The sequence below is a fragment of the Dendrobates tinctorius genome, unplaced genomic scaffold (genome assembly GCF_039654945.1).
Source record: "Dendrobates tinctorius isolate UK_male_01 unplaced genomic scaffold, ASM3965494v1 ptg000028l, whole genome shotgun sequence".
Classification (NCBI taxonomy): Eukaryota; Metazoa; Chordata; class Amphibia; order Anura; family Dendrobatidae; genus Dendrobates; species Dendrobates tinctorius.
In genome coordinates this window covers 73,421,836-73,442,431 of record NW_027361696.1, presented here as the reverse complement: position 1 = coordinate 73,442,431, position 20,596 = coordinate 73,421,836, and the positions used below count along the sequence as shown (strand labels likewise).

Below are 20,596 nucleotides of genomic sequence, written 5' to 3'. Positions count from 1 at the left end.
ATAAACTGAACTCCTCTGTCAGATACAATGTTCTCAGGAATCCTGTGCAAGCGAACCACCTGTTGCAAAAACAAAGGCACCAACTCTGAGGAAGATGGCAACTTAGGGAGTGGTACAAGATGGACCATCTTAGAGAATCTATCACAAATCACCCAAATAACAGTCATTCTCTGAGAGACAGGCATATCAGAGATAAAATCCATTGAAATATGGGTCCATGGCCTCCTGGGCACCGGCAAAGGCATCAACAACCCACTAGAGGGAGAACAAGGTTTAGACCGGGAGCAAGTCTCACAGGACTGCACAAAACTCCTGACATCACAAGACAAGGCGGGCCACCAAAAAGACCGACTTACCAAATCTCTAGTACCAAAAATACCTGGATGACCAGCCAATGCAGAGCAATGAACTTCAGACATCAGTCTCTTCCTCCACTGGTCAGGAACATACAACTTTCCGCTGGGACAACGCTCAGGTTTGTCCTCCTGAAACTCTTCCAGAGTACGTCTCAAATCGGGCGAGATGGCAGAAAGAACTACCCCCTCACCTAAGATGGTAGCAGGCTTGGTCACAACAGGAGAATCAGCAAAGAAACTCCTAGAGAGGGCGTCTGCCTTGACATTCTTAGTGCCCGGAAGAAAAGAGACCACAAAATCAAAACGTGTGAAAAACAAGGCCCACCTAGCCTGTCTAGGATTCAAGCGTTTGGCCGACCCCAGGTAAATCAAATTCTTGTGGTCAGTAAGGACCACAACTTGATGTTTAGCTCCCTCCAACCAATGTCTCCACTTCTCCAATGCCCATTTCATGGCTAACAGTTCCCGATTCCCCACATCATAGTTACGTTCAGATGGGGAGAACTTTCGGGAAAAGAAAGCACAGGGATTCATTTTAGATGTTACCGGATCTTTTTGGGACAAAACAGCTCCTGCACCAATCTCAGAAGCGTCCACCTCTACCTGAAACGGGAGTGAGACATCAGGTTGCCGCAAAACCAGAGCAGAAGTGAACCTTCGCTTCAGCTCCTGAAAGGAAGAAACAGCCTCTGGAGACCAATTCAGCACATCAGCACCTTTCTTAGTCAAATCAGTCAATGGTCTGGCAATACCAGAGAAATTAGCTATAAATTTACGATAAAAATTAGCAAAACCCAGGGCCTTCAAAGAAGTGGGCTGAACCCAATCATAAATGGCCTGTACCTTGCCCAGGTCCATTTCAATAGTTGACGGAGACAAAATAAATCCCAAAAATGAACTCCTCTGTACCCCAAAAAGGCATTTCGATCCCTTGACATACAGGGAATTCTCCCTCAAAATCCGGAACACAGTGCGAACATGTTCCACATGAGAGTCCCAATCCTTGGAAAAGATCAAAATATCATCCAGATAGATGATCAAAAATTTATCCACAAAGTCTCGGAAAATATCATTCATGAAGCACTGGAAGACAGAAGGGGCATTAGTGAGCCCAAAAGGCATCACCGGGTACTCAAAATGTCCCTCCGGAGTATTAAACTCCGTCTTCCATTCATCCCCATGCTTAATGCGAATAAGATTATACGCCCCCCTGAGGTCAAGCTTGGTAAACCAGCAAGCACCTTTAACTCTAGAGAATAGATCAGAAATCAGGGGTAACGGATACTGATATTTAACAGTAATTTTGTTGAGGGAACGATAGTCAATACAAGGCCTTAATGAACCATCCTTCTTGGCCACGAAAAAAAACCCAGCACCTAAGGGTGAAGAGGATGGTCTAATATGACCCTTCTCCAATGACCCCTTACTATAGGATCGCATAGCCTCGTGCTCGGGTACAGATAAATTGAAAAGTCGACCCTTGGGAAATTTACACCCAGGGCTCAGCTCAATTGCACAGTCATAACTCCTATGAGGAGGCCAAGACGCAGACTCATTCTCCCTAAATACATCATAAAAATCAGCCAAATAGTCAGGAACATCATGCGACTGGGGAGAGGTGGAGAAAACAGGAGCGACACTAAGGGCACACCAACAACCTCAACTCACCACAGACACAGATTTCCAATCCAAAACTGTATTATGGATTTGCAACCAGGGAAACCCCAGAACAATGGTATCATGCAGATTATGCAACACCAAAAATTTGCAATTTTCTTGATGGTCTGGGGCGACCCGCATTACCACCTGGGTCCAAAACAGGTTTATTCTTCGCCAAAGGAGTAACATCAATACCCCTCAAAGGGATAGGCGTCCGCAGAGGTGTCATAGGAAATCCACAACATTTAGCAAAATCCAAGTCCATCAGGTTCAGAGCTGCTCCCGAATCCACGAAAGCCTTAGCGGAAAATGTGGACAGGGAGCAGATCAGAGTAATTGCCAGAAGAAACTTGGGCTGAACACCACCCACAGCAAATGTGTGTGCAAAATGTTTCTCTCATTTAGGGCAGACAGAAATAATATGCGAGGCATCTCCACAGAAAAAACACAGCTTATTACGCCTTCTGAACTCCTGACGTTGCGCCCTAGACAAAACTCTATCACATTGCATAGGTTCCGACATTTGTTCAACAGGTGGCAACACCTCTTGTGCAGTTTTGCGTTCGTGCAAATGCCGATCAACCTGAATGGCTAATGACATAGAATCGTCAAGACCAGAGGGAACAGGAAATCCCACCATAGTATCTTTTACGGTTTCTGACAAACCCTACCGAAAGAGAGCTGCCAAGGCACCATCATTCCAAGTAGTAAGGACCACCCACTCTCGGAATTTTTGACAGTACAACTCTGCAGAATCCTGACCCTGGCTCAATGCCAACAGGGCCTTTTCAGCCTGATCAATAGCATTAGGTTCATCATACAACAGCCCTAAGGCTTGAAAAAATGCATTCACATTAGCTAGAATAGGATCATCAGGTTTCAAAGAAAACGCCCAATCCTGAGGATCGCCGCTCAGCAAAGAGATGACAATTTTAACCTGCTACGTGGAGCTCCCTGATGAGTTAGGCTTCAAGGCAAAAAATAATTTACAATTATTCTTAAAGTTCAAAAATTTAGACCGATCCCAAAAAAACACATCAGGAGTAGGGATCTTTGGTTCAGCAACATGTGAATGAGCAAAATAGGTGGAAATTCCCCACACTTCAGCAGCGAGCTGCTCCACACGATCAGACAATTGCTTCATCTCCATTGAGAAGAAAAAATTCCCCCTACGGCCTCAAAGACATAGAGGAAAAAACATACACAGAAAAAAAATTCTGACACTTTTTTTTTTTTTTTTACAATTCTTTCCTGCTATTGAGTACCCTAGAGTCTGCAGTATGGCTGGTGATTCTGTTATGAATGAGTCACCGAAGGAGGAAAAAACAAAAATACAAGCTAAGTCCAGAAAACCGGAGAGGTTGGTAGCTATCGGATTGCAAACCCCTGATCCTATTCACCACAACTAACAGTAGCCGTGGGGGGTTCCTACGGTGCCCTAGACCCCTCGTTCACAGCTGGAGGACTAAATAAGCCTAAAGAAAGAAAGGGGAAATCTAAACTGCCCCAGTGCAGACCTCAAAGCAATAGACAGCCCCCAACATGTATTGTCGGTGAAAAGCAGATGAAAACACAAACACAGACTGAAAGACAGGTTGAGCAAACGATGGGGCCCAACTAACTAAATAGGAAAGGACAGAAAAGATGCTGGCTGCAATCCGCAAAAATTCTGCCAAAAATAATGTCCAACATGTCTGATAGAAAAAGGCCCTGAAGTCACTAGACTTCAAAATCACTATATCAGCACTCCGGTATATTCTGAAGACTGAGCAAAAGATCAACTTGTCCAGAGACAAAAATGGAGCTCAGCCTGTACCAACAAGGGAAGGCAGAACACAAACACTAAGTAAACAGACACAATCTCATGGAAAAATAAGAGAGCAAAAACTTAGCTTTCAGAAGACAGGTACTGAACTGGTTTGCAAGAGCTCAGAGCAGAAAGGATCACCAGCAACCCTGCAGGGCATCAGCTGCCTTATATCTACTCAGTGATTCCGGGTGTCCAATCACACTCCGCCTGTTCAGATGACAGGTTTTTCCCATCCCAATCAATTTCACTACCTCTCTTCACCAGCAGAGGGAGTTCATCAGACATCAACGGTGAAGGGGAAAATGAACTCACAACAGTAGACCTGTCCGCCTCAGGAATAAGAGATAGAAAATTCTCCTTGTAGGGTGGGTCTAGAAGTGTCACCAAACAGTAATGACTGTCACCCAAAATTTTGTAAACACAAGGCTCACGGGAAAGGCAACGTAACATAAATTCAGCCATGAGTGCCAGACTGCTAACAGGCAAGACTTTCGTGTCCTCACCGAGAGGACGACTGACCATGCTCTCCTCCTCCTCCCTGTCCTCAGGCCATCATCGCTGAACAGCCTGTATGACATGTGCTTGTAGTGTAGTCTATAGTGCATGAAACTACAGTTGTGGCCAAAAGTATTGACACCCCTGCAATTTTGTCAGATAATACTCAGTTTCTTCCTGAAAATGATTGCAAACACAAATTGTTAGGTATTATTATCTTCATTTAATTTGTCTTAAATGAAAAAACACAAAAAGAATTGTCCTAAAGCCAAATTGGATATAATTCCACACCAAACATAAAAAAGATGGTGGACAAAAGTATTGGCACTGTTTGAAAAATCATGTGATGCTTCTCTAATTTGTGTAATTAACAGCACCTGTAACTTACCTGTGGCACCTAACAGGTGTTGGCAATAACTAAATCACACTTGCAGCCAGTTGACATGGATTAAAGTTGACTCAACCTCTGTCCTGTGTCCTTGTGTGTACCACATTGAGCATGGAGAAAAGAAGAAAACCAAAGAACTGTCTGAGGACTTGAGAAACCAAATTGTGAGGAAGCATGAGCAATCTCAAGGCTACAAGTCCATCTCCAAAGACCTGAATATTCCTGTGTCTACCGTGCGCAGTGTCATCAAGAAGTTTAAAGTCCATGGTACTGTGGCTAACTTCCCTAGATGTGGATGGAAAAGAAAAATTGACAAGAGATTTCAACGCAAGATTGTGCGGATGTTGGATAAAGAACCTCGACTAACATCCAAACATGTTCAAGCTGCCCTGCAGTCCGAGGGTACAACAGTGTCAACCCGTGCTATCTGTCGGCATCTGAATGAAAAGGGACTGTATGGTAGGAGACCCAGTAAGACCCCACTTCTTACCCCAAGACATAAAAAAGCCAGGCTGGAGTTTGCCAAAACTTACCTAAAAAAGCCTAAAACGTTTTGGAAGAATGATCTCTGGTCAGATGAGACAAAAGTAGAGCTTTTTGGGCAAAGGCATCAACATAGAGTTTACAGGAGAAAAAAAGAGGCATTCAAAGAAAAAAAACACAGTCCCTACAGTCAAACATGGCGGAGGCTCCCTGATGTTTTGGGGTTACTTTGCTGCCTCTGGCACTGGACTGCTTGACCGTGTGCATGGCATTATGAAGTCTGAAGACTACCAACAAATTTTGCAGCATAATGTAGGGCCCAGTGTGAGAAAGCTGGGTCTCCCTCAGAGGTCATGGGTCTTCCAGCAGGACAATGACCCAAAACACACTTCAAAAAGCACTAGAAAATGGTTTGAGAGAAAGCACTGGAGACTTCTAAGGTGGCCAGCAATGAGTCCAGACCTGAATCCCATAGAACACCTGTGGAGAGATCTAAAAATGGCAGTTTGAATGGTCTAAAATTCCAGCAGAGCATTGTAAGAAACTCATTGATGGTTACCGGAAGCGGTTGGTCGCAGTTATTTTGGCTAAAGGTTGTGCCACCAAGTATTAGACTGAGGGTGCCAATACTTTTGTCTGGCCCATTTTTGGAGTTTTGTGTGAAATGATCAATGTTTTGCTTTTTGCTTCATTCTCTTTTGTGTTTTTTCATTTAAGACAAATTAAATGAAGATAATAATACCAAAGAATTTGTGTTTGCAATCATTTTCAGGAAGAAACTGAGTATTATGTGACAAAATTGCAGGGGTGTCAATACTTTTGGCCACAACTGGAGGTCATGTTCTTCCTCCTCCTCCTCCTCTTTCTCATTGTCACCCAATCCACGTTGGGATGAGATGAGGCTGGGCTGTGTGTATTCATCCTGTATGGTTCCTTGTTTCATCTCATTGTGCTCCATCTGCAATGCATCCTCTTTGATTGTGAGCAGTGAGCGTTTCAGAACACAGAGAAGAGGGATGGTGATGCTAATTATGGCGTCATCACCGCTCACTATCTTGGTGGAGTCCTCAAAGTTTTGGAGGATGGTACATATGTCTGACATCCATGTCCACTCCTGAGGCATACCGACGGCCTTATTGATGCTGGTAGTCAACAACTACCCTCTTCTACTCACAAATCCTTCCCAACATCTGCAGTGTAGAGTTCCAATGCATGAGGACATCACACACCAGTTGGTGAGCTGGAAGCTGCAAATGCTGCTGAAGCATGGCAAGGGCGACGGAATCTGTAGCTGACTTTCTAAAATGGGCACACAGGTGGTGTACTTTGACAAGCAGATCTGGCAGCTCCGAGTAGGTATTGAGAAACTGCTGAACCACGAGGTTAAACACATGGGCCAGTCATGGTACGTGTGTGAACTCACCTAGTTTCAGAGCCACCACCAGGTTCCAGCCATTGTCACACACGACCATGCCTGGCTGTAGATTCAGCGGTGTCAGTCATAGATCTGCCTACTCTTTCAGAGCTGTCCACAACTATTCAGCATTGTGCGGTTTGTCACCTAAGCATATTAGCTTCAGCACAGCCTGTTGCTGCTTGGCTGATGCAGTGCTGCAGTGCTTCCAGCTTGTGACTGATGTGGTCATTTTGGAGATGGAGGCTGAAGAGGAGGAGGTGCAGGAGCTGTAGACTGTGGGGGCAACCCTGATTGACCTAGGTCCCGCATTCCTCGGCGTCGGGAGGACATATTCCATCCCAAGGTATGACTGGGTCCCGGCTTCCACTAAGTTAACCCAGTGTGCCGTCAACGAGATGTACAGTCTCTACCCAGAAGCACTTATCCACATATCCGTGGTTAGGTGGACTTTCCCAGTAACTGCATTGTTGAGGGCACAGCTAATGTTGTGGGACACATGCTTGTGTAATGTGGGGATGGCACACTGGGAGAAATAGAGGCGGCTGGGGATCGAGTACCAAGGGACAGACACCACCATCAAGTTCCGTCTCCACTAGCCTAAAAGGCAGCATTTTGAACGCAAGCAGACGAGAAATGTGTGAATTTAGTAGTGTGGCCTGTGTGGCGTTGACTGCGTAATTGCGCTTGCATTCCAAGGACTGGGGTATTGACAACTGAACGCTGCACTGGGACAAGGACATGGATGGGCTTGATGATGGTGCAAGTTGAGTGTGTGCAATGACAGGTGCAGGGCAGGAGGCATCTTTGTATGCACCATGGACAGGGGATTGGCTTGCATGCACAACAGTGGAAGACATAGTGGTGTCACCTCAGACACTTCCTGGACCTTGGGGTATGGCCCACAAAGTCGGGTGCTTTGCTGCCATGTGCCTGATCATGCTGGTGGTGGTCAGGTGGTGCAAATGGCCATTTTGAGGTTATCGGCAGAGTCTTTAAAAAACAACCAGACTCGGGAAGACCTAACAGTTGGACTGACAACTTCCGTTGTGTTGGTGTTACGGGGAACGGTTGCCCGCCTTCTGTCTGTGGCCACCACACTGCTTCTTCCTGCCTCTTGGGGTGCTATTCCTCCCTCCCCTTGTGTGCTGCTGTCCTCGCTCTGCATGTCCTCTTGTCAGGCTGGGTCAGTTACTATTTCATGCACCACCTCATCTTCCACTTCCGCACCCTGATCCTCCTCCTTACTTTCTGGCAATTGTGTCTCATCATCGTCCACCTCTTGTGACACTTTCCCACCATCGCCTTTGTGTGACTGTGGCTGCACAAATATTTGGGCATCGCTACATGCGATCTCATCTTGCCCCGCTTCAAGTGGACCAGGCGAGAGGCCCGAATCTATAAATGGAAAAGTGAACAGCTCTTCAGAGTGTCCAAGTGTGGGAATCTGTTGTCTCTGGGCACTCAGCATGGTCGAAGGAAGGAGGATCAGGGTGAGGAATATGCGTTCCGACTCATGGCTACTCAGACTTGACCGTGTGGAGGACAAGGTGGGGTGTGGTGGTGGCAAAGTGACTGAAAGCATTATCCACTATCCAACCAACAACCTTTTGACATTGCTCTGGGTTCAATAGTGGTGTGCTGCGGTCCCCTAGTAATTGAGACAGGAAGGTCCGGTGAGAAGATGTGGGTGTTTGTTGTGGCACAATTTCAGTTTGCCCCTAGCTATGGCCTCGGCCTCTGCATTCACCATCACATCCAGTTCTCCATCCATTGCCACATGCCTGGCCCATTTTAAATGGAGGACAATATTTTCCACTTTCACTACAAATGGCTGAATTTGGAGCAAACTTACAGTGCCTTGCGAAAGTATTCGGCCCCCTGGAACTTTTCAACCTTTTCCCACATATCATGCTTCAAACATGATACCAAATATAAATTTTTGGTGAAGAATCAGCAACAAGTGGAACACAACCAAGACAGGTTATTACACTTGGGGTTATTTAGTTTGGAAAATCGAAGGCTTAGGGGTGATCTTATTACAATGTATAAATATATGCGGGGACAATACAAAGACCTTTCTAATGATCTTTTTACTCTTAGACCTGTGACGGGGACAAGGGGGTGTCTGGAGGAAAGAAGGTTTAAGCATACTCACAGACGCGGATTCTTTACTGTAAGAGCAGTGAGACTATGGAACTCTCTGCCATATGATGTTGTAATGAGTGATTCCCTAATAAAATTTAAGAAAGGACTGGATGCCTTTCTTGAAAAGTATAATATTACAGGGTATATACACTAGTTTCCTTAATATTGCGTTGATCCATGGAGCTAGTCTGATTGCCGTATGTAGAGTCGGGAAGGAATTTTTTTCCCCAATGTGAAGCTTACTAAAGTTTGCCACATTGGTTTTTTTTGCCTTCCTCTGGATCAACATGTTAGGGCAAGTTAGGAGAGGATATGGGTTGAACAAGATGGACTTAAAGTCTTCCTTCAACCTTAATAACTATGTTACAATTGTGAAGTTGAACAAAATGTATTGGTTATTTTAAATTTTTGAGGAAATTCAAAAATTGAAAGTGGGGCGTACAATATTATTCGGCCCCTTTAACTTAATACTTTGTTGCGCCACCTTTTGCTGCAATTACAGCTGCAAGTCGCTTGGGGTATGTCTCTTATCAGTTTTGTACATTGAGAGACTGAAATTCTTCCATGGCAAACAGCTCGAGCTCAGTGAGGGTTGATGGAGATCGTTTGTGAACAGCAGTTTTCAGCTCTTTTCACAGATTCTCGATTGGATTCTCGATTGGATAAGACCTGGATCTGACAGTAGTACCTTCCGATGTCTCCTAAGTAGAGATGAGCGACTTTTGCCTTTTTAGGGTCGAGTCGGGTTTCATGAAACCCGACTTTCTCAAAAGTCGGGTCGACCAAAATCGGGCGACTTTCATGAAAAGTCGGCGAAACAAGTCGTGAAACACGAAACCCATTGCAAGTCAATGGAGAAGAAAAGTCGGTAGGGCTGTAAACACACGTGGCATGACTTTTAACAGAAGAAGAAGAAGAAGGAGAAGGAGAAGAAGGAGGAGAAGGAGAAGAAGGAGAAGGAGAAGAAGAAGGAGAAGGAGAAGGAGAAGGAGAAGAAGAAGAAGAAGAAGGAGGAAAAGAAGAAGAAGAGGGAGGAGGAGGAGGAGAAGAAGAAGAAGATGGAGAAGATGATGATGATGGAGAAGATGATGATGAAGGAGAAGATGGAGAAGATGAAGAAGTCTTCTCCTTCTTCTTCATCTTCTCCATCTTCATCTTCTTCTTCTTCTCCATCTTCTTCTTCTTCTCCATCTTCTTCATCTTCTTCTTCTCCATCTTCTTCATCTTCTTCTTCTCCATCTTCTTCTTCATCTTCTTCTCCATCTTCTTATCCATCTTCTTCTCCATCTTCTTCTCCATCTTCTTCTCCATCTTCTTCTCCATCTTCTTATCCATCTTCTCCATCTTCTTCTCCTTCTTCTCCATCTTCTTCTCCTTCTCCATCTTCTTCTCCATCTTCTTCTCCATCTTCTTCTCCATCTTCTTCTCCTTCTCCATCTTCTCCATCTTCTTCTCCATCTTCTCCATCTTCTTCTCCATCTTCTCCATCTTCTTCTCCATCTTCTCCATCTTCTTCTCCTTCTTCTCCATCTTCTTCTCCTTCTTCTCCTTCTTCTCCATCTTCTTCTCCTTCTTCTCCATCTTCTCCATCTTCTTCTCCATCTTCTTCTCCATCTTCTTCTCCATCTTCTTCTCCATCTTCTTCTTCTTCTCCATCTTCTTCTCCATCTTCTTCTCCATCTTCTCCATCTTCTTCTTCTCCATCTTCTTCTTCTTCTCCATCTTCTTCATCTTCTTCTTCTTCATCTTCTTCTCCATCTTCTTCTCCATCTTCTTCTCCATCTTCTCCATCTTCTTCTCCATCTTCTCCATCTTCTTCTCCATCTTCTTCTTCTCCATCTTCTTCATCTTCTTCTTCTTCATCTTCTTCTTCATCTTCTTCTTCATCTTCTTCTCCATCTTCTTATCCATCTTCTTCTCCATCTTCTTCTCCATCTTCTCCATCTTCTTCTTCTTCTTCTCCATCTTCTTCTCCTTCTTCTCCATCTTCTTCTTCTTCTTCTCCATCTTCTTCTCCTTCTCCATCTTCTTCTCCATCTTCTTCTCCATCTTCTTCTCCATCTTCTTCTCCATCTTCTCCTCCATCTTCTCCATCTTCTTCATCTTCTCCATCTTCTTCTCCATCTTCTCCATCTTCTTCTCCATCTTCTTCTCCATCTTCTCCATCTTCTTCTTCATCTTCATCTTCTTCTCTTTCTTCTCCATCTTCTTCATCTTCTTCTCCATCTTCTCCATCTTCTTCATCTTCTTCTCCATCTTCTTCTCCATCTTCTCCATCTTCTTCTCCATCTTCTTCATCATCTTCTCCTTCTTCTCCATCTTCTTCTCCATCTTCTCCATCTTCTTCTTCATCTTCTTCTTCATCTTCTTCTTCATCTTCTTCTCCATCTTCTTCTCCATCTTCTTCTCCATCTTCTCCATCTTCTCCATCTTCTTCTTCATCTTCTTCTTCATCTTCTTCTTCATCTTCTTCTCCATCTTCTCCATCTTCTTCTCCATCTTCTCCATCTTCTTCATCATCTTCTTCATCATCTTCTTCTCCTTCTTTTTCATCTTCTCCATCATCTTCTACTACTTCTACTTCATCTTCTTCTTCTCCTCCTCCTTCATCTTCTTCTTCAGTTCGGCGAAACCCGACTTTGGCCCTATGGTCGCCGACCACATGGCCGACCTGACCCCAAGGTCGGGTTTAGTTTCATGAAACCCGACTTTGCCAAAATAAACAAGCATATAATATTCCTTTAAGAATTGATCGACAGGACTTGTTAACACCTAGGTCGAAGGAGAACAAGTCATCAGACAGGATTAGATTTATTACTAATTATCATGAGGACTGGGCCAATATGTTGAAAATCCTTAGGAGTAGAGTTGAGCGAAACGGGTCGAAAAAAATTCAAAAGTCACTTTTGAATTTTTTTCGACCCGTTTCGCTCAACTCTACTCCTAAGGATTTTCAACATATTGGCCCAGTCCTCATGATAATTAGTAATAAATCTAATCCTGTCTGATGACTTGTTCTCCTTCGACCTAGGTGTTAACAAGTCCTGTCGATCAATTCTTAAAGGAATATTATATGCTTGTTTATTTGTCTTCATGGAATAATTTCTCTGTGACAATCTATTCTTAAATTCCAGAAATTAGATTTTAAAAAGTACCTTAAATAAGTATGTCCATGTGCTATGTTTTTATACCAAGCTTTTGTGTCAAAAATGCCAAGCAAGCCTTAGTTGTCACATGACTTAGGATAAATGCCAAACCAGAATCTCAGTTTGCAAATATTTGTTTAAGGGTGTTGCCCCTCCTCAGTGTAAAGCATGAGATCTGATTTGGCTTTATGAGAGGCCTTTGACTGGGTTCTAAGGGGTAACATCTCTCCTTGTGAAGAATGACATGCCTGACGTGCTATTGTAAGGAGACATATAGGCTATGGAAATATAAGTCTCCTTACCCTATTATGTCAGGTTTGCCACTTTGCTCAAGGAGAGACTTTATCCCTTAGACCAAAAGCTAAGCAAAAAAACATTAATGTATGTCATGTCCAACAGGAAAACACTGAAAAGACACTTGCCCCCAAAGGTTTCAGAGAGAATCTAAAAGCTAGACTATATTTAAAATAAATATTGTACTGTACAGTAGAATTCAAATCTAATAAAATATTTAAACGTACAAAAGTCAAACCAAAAGCTACCAAATACAGCATAAGTAATAGTAAAAAGCAATATCGAAAAATAATCCAAATCTGCCGATCAAATAAACTTGCTACAGGCCACACGGTGGCTTCATATTTAATATTTAGCCAAGCAGAATATCAGCATGGGGTTTGTATGTTCTCCTTGTGTTATCATACATTTTTTTGACACACCAAAAATGTACAGGTACTTCTCACAAAATTAGCTGTCAGGCTAGTGTAAAGTCCTCCTTTACATAAACAATAAGTCCATTCCTGTTGCATATGCCAACAAAATCCCCATAGATAATCTATGGGGTTAAGGTCAGACAAGTTTGCTGGCAAATCAAGCACAGTGATACTGTTGTTTGTAAACCAGGAATTGGTACTTTTGGCAGTGTGGACAGATGCCAAGTCCTGTTGGAGAATGAAATTTCCATCTCCAAAAAGCTAGTCGGCAGAAGGAAGCATGAAGTACTCTAAAATTTCCTGGTAGACAGCTGCACTGACTTTGGTCTTGATAAAACACAGTGGACCTACACCAGCAGATGACATGGTTCCCCAAACCATCACTGATTGTGGAAGTTTCACAGTAGATCTCAAGCAGCTTGGATTGTGTTCCTCTTTTCCTCCAGACTCTTGGACTTTGATTTCCAAATGAAATGCAAAATGTACTTTCATCTGAAAACAACACCTTGGACCACTGAGCAACAGTCCAGTTCTTTTTCTCCTTGGCCCAGGTAATACGTTTCTTACAATGACCTTTTGTGGCTTACCCTCCTTGTGGATTGTGTCAAGGACTACCTTCTGGACATCTGTCATGTCAGCAGTCTTCCCCATGATTGTGGAGAAAACTGAAACAGACTAAGGGACCTTTTTAAAAGCTTAGGAAGCCTTTTCAGGTGTTTTTTGCTAATTATTCTAATTTACTGAGATAATGACTTCTGGGGTTTCATTGGCTGTAAGCCATAATCATCAACATTAACAAAAATAAACACTTGAAATAGATCACTCTGTTTGTAATGACTCTATATAATATATGAGTTTTCACTGTTTGTATAGAAGAACCAAAATACATTAACTTTTTGATGATATTCTAATTCAGTGAGAAGCACTTGTACATGTAAGCAAATTTTGAAATTTAGAATATGAGCTTTGACTAGGAAAGACTGACGTCAGTAAAGTGCCAAATATGTGGACGCTAACTAATTTTTTTTTTGGATATTTATAGGTACTCCCCACTTGGAATTGCATCTCTTATCTGTGGGAAGATTGCAGCCATCAAGGATTTAGAAACCGTGGCCAGGCAACTTGGAATGTACATGGTTACAGTAATTGTGGGCCTAGTAATTCATGGAGGTGTGATCCTACCACTCATATTTTTCTCCATTACCAGGAAAAATCCTTTTAGATTCTATGCTGGTATATTTCAGGCCTGGATCACTGCTCTTGGCACAGCATCAAGGTAAGTGACCGAATTCATGATAACTGTCCTGTAAGAGTCAATCCTGAAAGATTTATTCATGGCTTTTATTGCAAAATCAGGCAGAAAACTTAGCCCGTACAGTCGTGATTACAAGTTTTGAGAGGCACTCAAATTTTGGTTTTCACAGTGTGTTGCTTCAGCGTTTTTAGATCCTTTAGCCATATATTTCTACATTGTACTGAAGTACAATTATAAAAAAAGTTTTGAAATGTTTATTGACAAATACATCAACTTTCTGCGAAGACTTAATACTTAGAAAATTGACCTTTATTTTACAAGACTTCTGCCTTTTTTGTGGTAGCTGAATATCACCTTCTGGGCCAAATCCTGACTGATGACCGGCCACCCATTCTTGTCTAATCAGTGCTGGGAGTTGATTTTTGGGGATTGACCACAGGTCCTCAACTGGATTGATATTTTGGAGTTTCCTGGCCGTGGCCCCAATTTTTCAATGTTTTGTTCAATGAGGATGTGTAGATACCATTCTTTATTCAGACCCTCTCCTAAAGAGAATACAGCTACTAAATAAGTTTCCATGCAGAGCTTGCTCTGGAATGTCAGCAGACAGGTTTCCGTGCATCTGCGTGCACAGTCAGGGGAAGTTTTGGAAGGCTGTCTTGGTGTCAATGAGAGCATCAAAAAGGCTTTGTATTCCCAAGAAAAATATGAAAGACAGACTGATACTGTATTTTGTCAGAAGCACAGTAATTGGATTGCAGAATACTTGGGGTAAAGTAATTTTCTCTGAGGAAGCTCCCTTAGACTGTTTGGGAAATCTGGAAGAATGATTATTATCTGGTGAAGAAAAGGTGAGCACCACCATGAGTCCTGTGTCTTCCAATTTAAAAGTCTCCTGAGATCATTCATGTGCCCGGGATTCTCATCCATGTAAGGGTGCTGACTTATAATTTTGCCTTAGAAACACTGCCAGGAAAAAAGCATGGGATCTAAACATCCTCCAAGAACAACATTTACCAACCATCCAGAGCAATATGGTGATGACAAAGCTATTTCCAGCATAATGGAAACCAAGTTACAAGGCAAAAGTGATAACTAAGTTGCTTGGTGAACAATAGCATTGAAATTTTGGGTCCATAGCCAGGAAACTCCCAAGATTTCAATCCCATTACGAATATGTGAAACTACATAAACATATGAGGACAAAGAAAAATACAGAAATTGTGATAAACTCCATGTACTGATTAGAGATGAATGGGCTGTCATCAGCCAAGATTTAGCTCAGAAGCTGATATCCAGCTCCGGCAGAGACATAAGGACATAAGTCTTGAAAAATAAAAGTCAACAGTATAAATATTGAGTCTGTGCATAAACTTCATGTCAATAAAACTTGTAAAACTTATGAAAAGTTTATAATTGTGCTTCAGTAACCATAAAAAACAACCAAAACTTCTAAAAAGACTGAAGTAAGAAACTCTGTGAAAACCAAACCTTGAGTCAGTCTCAAACCTTTTGGCAACGATTGCAGTGTTATAGATGTATCCTAAACATGCGTCTATTTTTGACATGTAAGGAGATACAGCTCAGGCAAAAATTAAGAGACCACTTTCAAATGTTCAGTTTGTCTGATTTTTCTCTTTATAGGTATATTTTTGAGTAAAATGTAAATTGTTCTTTTAGTCTACAAACTTCTGACAACATGTCTCCAAATTTCCAAGCAATAAATTTTGTTTTTTTTTCTGAAAAGGAGAAATGGTCAAAATAAAAAAAAAAAACTAGTGCAGTTGGGTCGCCCTCCCAGGGCTGTGGGGTACTCGGTACCGGGCCCGATGATCTTCAATGGGGGAGGTCACGGCAGTGGGGACCCGGCCCGTGGCCGTGGGCGCCCATTGTAAAAAGGGGAAAGTCTATGAATGATTCGTGACGCCACCTGTGGTGCTCGGCAATGAAGATGTAAGCCAACGCTGCAGACAGATCCTCTGGGACAGATGGTGTGGTGCAGCAGTGATGTTATAGCCCTCCACAGGCAGGGCTGTAGTCCCAGGGCAGAATAGGTGAAGTGACACTTAGATGGTGTAGTGTCAGGCGCAAGGGATGTAGCAGTGCTGGGCGGGTTGGCCTAGGAATAAGTGGAGGACACCAGGACATGTAGTTCCAAAGCTTTACTCACAGTCTGTTGCAGGTACAGATGCCCGCATCCGTGCCATGTCCTCCGGGTCAGGAGCTCAGCCAACTTCCAGGCAAGATGAAGTACTCCTTTCCAACACTCCGCCAACATATGTGCCTTTTCTGAACATCTCCTCTTATTGCGCCTTTGAATGAAGTACTCCTACTACTGAGTTACACTGGAGTTCCTCCTGTCAGATGTTCCTATGAACTCTACTTGTACGGCAGACAGCTGTAGCCTGCTTCGGGGACTCCTTGCTGCTAAGTCCCGGCTCACTATCATTGCTGTTGTGCCCCCAAGTCTGGTGTGATAATAAAGTGGTCACTACTTCTATTCCTCCGGTGTCTGCTGCAGGACCATTAGTATCCATACAACCTCGTGGACCGGACCCCGGCCTTGCGCTTAGAAACTGGGAAAGGTTCTCCTCTAACCCTGGTCCTTGTTCTCTTTTTCTCCTCACGTTCCGTGCTAATCCTGCTTCCTAATAGAGAATCAAGCTTCCTTTCTCTATCTCTTTCCTGTGCCAGCAGACCCAGATCACTGTGGCCTGCTGCAGCACTTCCTTCTTCCATCCCTCTCCCGGGGATCTTCTCTGTCTCACTCTCTGTCCTTCTACATCCTTACTCACTGACTGAATGAATGAATGACTGACTGACTGAACTCAACTCTTCCCGCTCTTTTGTGTGAACTAAGCTCCACCCACCTCCCAGCACGTTTCGTGTTCCAAGCAGGGAGCCACTGAAGATGCTTTGCTACACTACTTTTTTGGTGTGGGGTGCAGGTGTTGGAGTGTGGTCAGGTTTCTCCGCCTTACCTGGATGGTGGGGTACCACACCTCAGGAGGAGGTGCAGTACCTCTGTGGCGACTGAACCCTCAGGGGCGCCACACTTTCAGACCTCAATTAATGCAAAGAAAACAAGTTCATAATCATTTAGACACAACAATACTAATGTTTTAACTCATGAACAGTTCAGAAATCAATATTTTGTGGAATAACCATGATTTTTATAAACAGCTTACATATGTCTTGGCATGCTTGCCACCAGTCTTTGACACTGCTTCTGGTGCAAAAATGTAAGCAGTTCTTTGTTTGATGGCTTGTGACTATCCATCATCCTCTTGATTACATTCCAGAGGTTTTCAATGGGGTTCATGTCTGGAGAATGGGCTGCCCATGACAGGGTTTTGATGTGGCGGTCTCTTAATTTTTGACAGAGCTGTACTTGTTGCAAATTGTTAAAGAAATCATTAAGTTTGATGGATGCACTTTGATGCATCTGATGACCAAAAAATTCCTATGTTAACAAACGGTAAAAGACATACAAACTCCCTGACAGACGCATATTAATGGATTTCACTTAATTTAATTTTTCATCAAGCAATAAACAATAGAACACAGCAGCTATAGAAGGCCAGCTGTGCAATAATTTAAAGGAAACCCAACTGCAAAAATGATTATATGTATATAAGTTAAAAAAAAAAAGTTTCCCCAAGAAATTGCCCTCAAAGAATGACAACCTCTTTAGGGGTGGAGCTCTGAAATTATGCAGATCATTGCATATTGACATTACTCACTTTAAGGGCCTGTCACACTAAGCGATATTGCTAGCAATATCGCTGTAACGTCACTGGTTTTTTGTGACGTAGCAGCGATATTGCTAGCGATATCGCTATGTCTGATACTGACCTCCGACCGGCTCCCCGCTGGTTATCGCTGATCGCGCGAGAACGTCCTCGACCGTTTCTCATCATCAGCTTCCTGCTGGGCTTCCTGTGGTGCCGACGAGCGATGCGTGGACTCAGGCGGGAAGACGCCAGGATCGCCTCGTCTGACAGGTAAGTAACGACCCCCGACCCCTGGTATGTCGCTGGTGAGATAGCTCACTAGCGACCACGTAGCGATGCACCAGTGATCCTGACCGCGTCATATTGCTGGTCGGGATCGCTGGTGCATCGCTAAGTGTGACAGCACCTTTAGATACCAAAGACAGCATCTGACTATCTACCTCCTGATGATCCGATTAGGATAAACGCGTTGAGGTTCTACTTCATCAACTACTAACCTTGAGTACCTTTTACTGTTATCAATATGATTTACAAACCTGTTTTCCATATGGGTCACTAATGGACCACTGGGTTAAAATGTACCTTCTGTTAATCTAATATTCTGCTACCCTTATTTGATTCAAGATTAGTCACATCAGGGACTGAAGGGATAGCCATCGAGGAGCGGGGGCGCCATTCCGCTGACCAGTAGGGTGCCAACCTCTGCTGATAGGAAGGTGTTCAGTCAGAGGGAACAGTATAGTCAGGTAATCATTTGTTTGCACATGTCACTTTATGTCTTGTGCTTACAGCACTTGTTTTGCACCTTTTCTATTGTTGCCTATTAACCTACCAATACTGGCGACACCTTTACACTCCTTTCCTGGTCAAATGAGTGACTGTATGCTGCACCAGTCCAGGGTTATGTAGGAGTATTAGGGTCAGCCATCGTGGAGCGGGGGTGCCAATCTCGATTGTGTTTAGGGTGCCAACCTCCGCTGGTAGGTAGTCATCATCAGGGACCCAGTGCAGGGCCACAGTAGGTGACACGGTTAGTTGTTGTTTTTTCTGTGTGGTTGTCCTATTTTTTGTTTAATTTTCAATAAAGGTTGTATCTATTTAATCCAATTATTAGCATGAGTAAGGCTCCTCCTAAACTCAGTCTTAAAAGTTGTGCATCAACAAGGCCTACTGCTGAGAGGAACACGGCCACACATATCCCACATACCCCAACTAGATGCACGACAAGGAATGCTAATGGAAGTCCAATTACATTATGGTCTATAGCGGGCGCCTGTGGGTGACACACTGTTACTACTCATTTCCCCCCTAATTGTGTGCATACAAGGGACCTCAACAAGTCGCTTGTTAAGTACATATAGCTATAGCTGACATGACTCATGGCTCCTCCTGCCTGGGCAATCCATCAGCATTTTGTTGTTGGTTCCCTTTTTGATAATGTATGGTAAAGTTAAAGGGTTGAATGGCCAGCCTCCACTTTGCATCCTCCTTTGGCTTAAACTCTGTTTCTTGCACCCACAAATTGGCAATGTAGATCTCCCACATCGTTTCCTAGGAGACCATCGGCAGGCCAGCTACTCATCATCCCAAACACGCATTGCATGGCCCCAAAGTCAAAGTACAGCTCTACAATTGCTTTTGGAATATCCCTCCATTTGCCTCCAGCTAATTTAATAGGAACTTCTGGTCCTTGCTGTATCGCCTGCAATGAACCACTCTGGGACCAGTTATGAGATATGCCCCAGAGCCACAAAAACCAAGAACTCTCTATCCGCTTATCACGACTTCTTTTAAGTTCTTTATTTGATGGTTACAGGAATTCGTGGCTGTATCTCACACCCCATAAATTCCTAGTGGTCAAAAAAGGGTGTCTGAGTCAGTAGGCAAGTCAACTCGGTGTGGTGACACCTCTTGTTCCTTTGTAGTTGGCTGTAGATAATTAATAGGTCGACTTGATGGATGGTCATTCCTCATTTGCCCAGCAGGGCAGGTAGCTTGCAGATGTCCAAGCTGCCCACATTGGTAACATCTGCGCTGTGATGCACTGCCTCCAATTTGCATTCTGTAGGAAGTAAGGTAACATGTAGGTTGATGACCAAGGTGCACAAGGTGGTTGCTGGGGTTAAGAAAAATTCCTCCACTGGATAGCTGTGCATGTGGCCTGCAGATGCCAGGGATGCCCACAGCCATGACATCTGCATTCTACTACATTCCGTCCTAGTTGCATTCCAGTAGATGAGGTAGGGGTAACTGTAGTCACATGGGTAGAAAAATGAGATGGTGGTCTAGTGGGGCCATGAACATTGGAGACTTAATGACAATGGACCACTGGTTGTGGGGAGTTGGCAGTCCTATCTCCATCAATTAGCAGATTCTTCCACTGTGGCTTGATAGTGAGAACCTCATCAGCTAAAACTGTAGCTTGTTCCACTATCACTTGTTTCCTCTTATGTATCCATTCCCTGATCTCAGTGGGGCATTTGGCAAAGAACTGCTCTTTTAGGATGACTTGTAGGACCTTCTGCAGGCCTCCTCTCCCTCCAGCCAGAGATTACATGTTTGTTTAATTCTATGGGAATACATTTTAAAAGAGACTTCCCCATTACAGGCTAACGAGCGGAAATGAGTCCTGTAAGTGTCTTAAGCTACCGCATAATGTTCCATGATGGTGTGCTTAGTGTCCTGTGAGGGGTTAACTCAGCTGCTTCACCATGTAGACACAGGAAACGTACTGATAGTAGTTCACCTGCTAGTTTATTATGGACAGCATAAACTTAAGCAAGGTTCAGGGAAAATAAACAGAGCCTTTGTGGAATAATGGTAAAACAAAGCAAAAGGTAACGTTTAACAGAGTTCTTACCCTGCAGGCTTCACTGCAGGCAACATGCACCGCGTCCATAGCTCCTCTAGGAGCTATGTGGGAGTTCTTCCTCTCCTAGCACACCACACCCACTGACTCTCATGGCCAGCTATTTAACACCCCATGTGATGATCACAT

At 43.6% G+C, this 20,596-nt stretch overlaps 1 protein-coding gene across 1 annotated transcript in view; it reads left to right on the top strand.

The window, feature by feature from the left end:
• The window catches only part of LOC141085547 (excitatory amino acid transporter 2-like), an 89,454-nt gene that overhangs the window by 56,569 nt on the left and 12,289 nt on the right, over nt 1-20,596 (top strand). Inside the window, exon 6 of the mRNA XM_073570992.1 lies at nt 13,652-13,885. Within this exon, the coding sequence (XP_073427093.1) occupies nt 13,652-13,885 (234 nt within the window). The remainder of the gene's footprint in view (nt 1-13,651; nt 13,886-20,596) is intronic.